Below are 4448 nucleotides of genomic sequence, written 5' to 3'. Positions count from 1 at the left end.
TTTAGTAATTTTCTCAGATAGGAATTTATTTAGCTCTTCACTCAGTTCAAATTTACACATTGTAAAATATTTTTGCGTAAATCTTTAAATTAATGGTTATCTAACAATGCATAAATCCAACAAAAATTTACATGAATTTAATCAGGATATTAAACATCAATAATTTCCAAAAAAAGAAAAATATTATTTTTGAACAACCAAAATTATATACTCCATATTAAACATTATATAAATATATCAAATAACGTGTAAAATTAGATGAGAGAGAAGTATATAGCCAAATTAAAAATAAAAAAGTTATCATTATTTCATGCCTTGTAAAATGGAGTAATGTTATACTCCATATTAGTCCACTTTATAAACACAAGTAGACCTTATCTTATAAGGAGCAATTGAAACAACCAAAGTACAGTAGTAGTAGTAGTGGTAGTATTGTTTTTATGTATTTAATTGATATTTTGCCCTTTTATTTATCCACTTTTGACTTCAACTAATTGAATGACAACATATGATTGGGCTGTTTTATGTTTACATTCAAAGATGACAGCCCACATCAACATTAACGGATTAAAGGCTCTTCCTTAACACTTTAATACCCACGTGCAAAATTGACCATATTTTATCACCTTCAGAACCTTCCTTGACTTCTTTGCTCACCAAAAAACTTGCCCTAATTTCCCCCCTTTTTTTTCTTTCTCTTTCTTCGTTATCGCCAAAACTCTGATTAAGCAGCTCATCCAAAAATCTCTTCAATTTAGCAATTCTGCACTTGATCAGGTTCGAAATTCGTTAGAATTATTGTTAAATTTTGATTTTTGAATCGTCTTGTCTTCAATCCCAATTGGGTCAAACTTTTCTGTTTTAGGGTTTTTGATTTTTTATTTTTTCTGATCGAAGTTTCGAATTAACTTCACTTGGTTCAACAATTTCGATCGGATTCATATATATTGAAATTTGAAACATGAATTTGAGATGAGCTTTCACGTTGTTGAATTTCTGCTTAAATTCCGACTTGGGTTCTGTTTGTTTTAATTTTCTGTGGATTCCGCAGTCTTTCTCTTGCCGGAGAGCTGATCTGATTAAAAAATTAGGGTTTAGAATTTTGATTCAGAGTGAGATACAACTGTGGCGAATTTAGGGTTTTGATTTTGAAGTTTGTTAATAATAAGGAAATTAAAATGCCGGGTGATCGGCATTGTAATAGAATTGATATACTGGATATAAAAATTTCGATTGGGAAGAAGTTAGGAAGTCTAAGAGCAGAGAAGTATTTTGATTTGGTAAAGAGGTTTTTTAATGGCAAACTCCGTACATCACAGTTTCATAAGCTCTGCGTTGCTGCTATTGGGCGGGAGAATGTTTGCCTGCACAATCATCTGATCAAATCCATTCTTCAAAATGCTTGCCTTTCCAAGACTCCTCCTAGTAAAAAAAGCAATTTGGAGGAACCTGTTATTGATAAGGTTGCGAATGGGTACCAACGAAGTGGCGTTCAATCTCTTTGTAGAGATGCTTTACCACCGTCCCCTCGAAATGGGAGGACGTTAGGCTTTCGTGATCGCAGAAGCAAGGATCGTCCAAGCCCTCTTGGCCCACATGGTAAGCCCAATGCTGTTGTAGAGTGTAAGGTTTTGGGTCTAAAGACTATAGAGCAGCAAAGTCCTACAGAGTTGCTATCTTTGGGCAGCAAACCTATTGAAGTCAACTCTTCTGGAGGGGAAGAGGTTGATCAGACTGCTATAAGCCCTGGTGTTCACAGCCGGAGTCCTGTCACACCTCCTCTAGGAATTCCATGGAATGGAAGAGTAAACCCGAAACTGATCAGCAGCTTATCAACTTCTGCCGCTCGCATTAACATTTGCCGGGGAAATGGTGTGCTACCCGATACAAATTCTTTAAGGAAACGATTGAAGCAAAAGTTGGAAAAGGAAGGGTTAGGAATATCTCTGGATTGTGTGAATTTGTTGAATAATGGGTTGGATACTTACCTAAAGAGGTTGATAAAGCCATCACTTGAAGTAGCTAGTTCAAGGCTTGAAAACCAACATTTAAATTCAGTTGTTGGGTCGTTTCCTGGTTCAAATGGAGTTCATTCTGTGCCGTACACTCAAGCTTCGCCCATGTGTCTGTCTATTTCACATTTAGACTTTCGGACTGCTACAGAGATCGACCCTTCAGTGCTTGGAATAAATTGGCCAATGCAGCTTGAAAAGATCTCGTTTCAAGATTTTTAAAGTCGTTTAGTGATTAGTTTGCAGAAGACAGTGGTAGGAATGAGTTGCTGCTTTGTTAATAGAGTAACTTCTAACATTGATTTAAACAGCAGTAGATTTAATAGCAGTAAATCAGTATAAAGCCGCCTGAAATTTCGGGTTAAGCTGATTTATTGTGCATACATCTCTATATAGGATATGTAATAGGCTAATAGCAGTATTGTTTGATTCTAAATAATATAATTGATTAGTTATTCAATCTTTTGTTTAATTCTGGTATTCATGTGTTTCTTACTCCCTCTGTATATTTAATACTTTATTCAGTTGCAGAAAGTAAACTCTGAAAATCATCCTCATGTAATGAACCACAACACAATTACTGTAAATTTAAAAAATGTTGCAGAGTAACAGAAGACGAGGAAAAGATAACAGTACAACACATTATATTGATGCTCGAAAAATGTTCTCTGGTATCTGGTTATAAACAGGTCAATGTGATGTACTATTTTTCCATAATGATTTATACACAATTTAGTTTCGTTAGTTATAAATATGTTAGTGTAGCGGGTCATCAGGGCATTCCTTGAGGGGTTGATAGAGAAGCTACCCCTTCATTTGAAGCTACCTATAGCCCGCTATCAGACTCTTACATTATGTTTGGATAACAATTTCTGAGAGAAAAAGAAAGGAAAGGAAGGGAAGGGAAGGAAAGAAAGAGAAATGAAAGGAAAATAGCTTGTTTGTATAGAAGGGAATGAAAGGGAAAGAAGAGCGATGGGAATTATTCCTTTAAATTTTTTCAACTTTAGAGAGATTAAAGTCCTAACAAAAAGTATTCATCAAATCCTTTCAATTTTCTCCCCTCTAAATCTCTTCTCTTCCATTTTGGTATCTAAACAAGGAATATTCTTTCTCCCTCTGAATTCCTCCCCTTCCTTTCCCTCCATTTCCTTCCGTCCAAATACACCCTTAATCTTATAGCCCTTGAACACCAAGCTTAGAGGTGTTCATTCGGGTCATCGGGTCGGTTTCGGACGGGTGTAATTCGGCTCGGTCGGATTTCAAATCGGTAAATTTTCGGTTGTATGCAACAACGAGTCATACTCGGGTCAGATCGGTTAGTTACGGGTCGGTTTAACAACGGTTGTTCGCATTATCGAGTACAAACTGGTTTGTTATCGGTTGAAATTCGAGTCGCGTGTCAATCGAGCTCAGGTTGTCATCGGTCTAACATTAGCTCGGTTTTTTCGGGCACAAATCGGGTTCGAGCTTTATTTTTCGAGTAGTTATCGGTTACGGACAACTATTGATCGGGTCAATATCGAAATAAGTTAATAGTCGAGTTTTTAATTGATGTATGCTCATTTACTTACAAAAAATAATTACCGATTGTTTTATCAGATATGGCAGATCAATTTATTTCAATTAGTTTATATATATATATATATATATATATATATATATATATATATATATATATATATATATATATATATATATATATATATATATATATATATATATATATATATATATATATATATATATATATATATATATATATATATATATATATATATATATATATATATATATATATATATATGAGACTATTATTTAACAATGCATCATGTTGCTACTTTTGATAATTGATTGAATATTAAAACTCGGTAATCGAAACTCGATTTGTTTGAATGAATAACAATAATCTAAACTATCTTATAGGCTATTACATACTTAGACTTATTAGTGTTATTGAGTACTCTAAACTAATAGTCCCTCCAGTTCAGAGTAATTCTCTCGATTTCTTTTTAGGCTTGTTATTAACTTATTAGAAATTTAGAATATATTACTAGAGGGAGAATTTATGCAAATTCCAAATGAGACATTTGTTTTTAATTAGAGGGAGTATAAGCTATTAGAATATACATTACTCTATTACACTAATAATCGATCGTATTTCTAAGTTTGATAATTGAAACTTATTATAATAAAGTGAATTAGATTAATCAAGTAATCATAACCATTTTATATGATCTTATGTATTTTTACGTATGAGTGACCTTGAATACTTTAAACTAATAAATCTATTACACTAATAATTGATCGTATTTAATTTAAAGCTTAATAATATTCGGAACTAGACCTATTGAAGTAAATGAAACTAATACAAACTATCTTATAGTTATAGACTATCATTGACAGTTAACTCAACGTTATTACTTATTACTAATC

At 33.0% G+C, this 4448-nt stretch overlaps 1 protein-coding gene across 1 annotated transcript; it reads left to right on the top strand.

Moving 5' to 3' along the window:
• Positions 1–631: 631 nt before the first annotated feature.
• LOC130809326 (uncharacterized) lies at positions 632–2804 on the top strand. The gene has a single exon (XM_057675050.1). It carries the CDS (start codon positions 1179–1181, stop codon positions 2232–2234), a length of 1056 nt encoding a protein of 351 aa, XP_057531033.1. The 5' UTR covers positions 632–1178; the 3' UTR covers positions 2235–2804.
• The last annotated feature ends 1644 nt before the right edge of the window (positions 2805–4448 follow it).

Source organism: Amaranthus tricolor, chromosome 3, assembly GCF_026212465.1.
Source record: "Amaranthus tricolor cultivar Red isolate AtriRed21 chromosome 3, ASM2621246v1, whole genome shotgun sequence".
NCBI classification, from domain to species: domain Eukaryota; kingdom Viridiplantae; phylum Streptophyta; class Magnoliopsida; order Caryophyllales; family Amaranthaceae; genus Amaranthus; species Amaranthus tricolor.
Note: the sequence above shows the minus strand (reverse complement) of the source record. Positions and strands in the feature narration are given on the sequence as shown.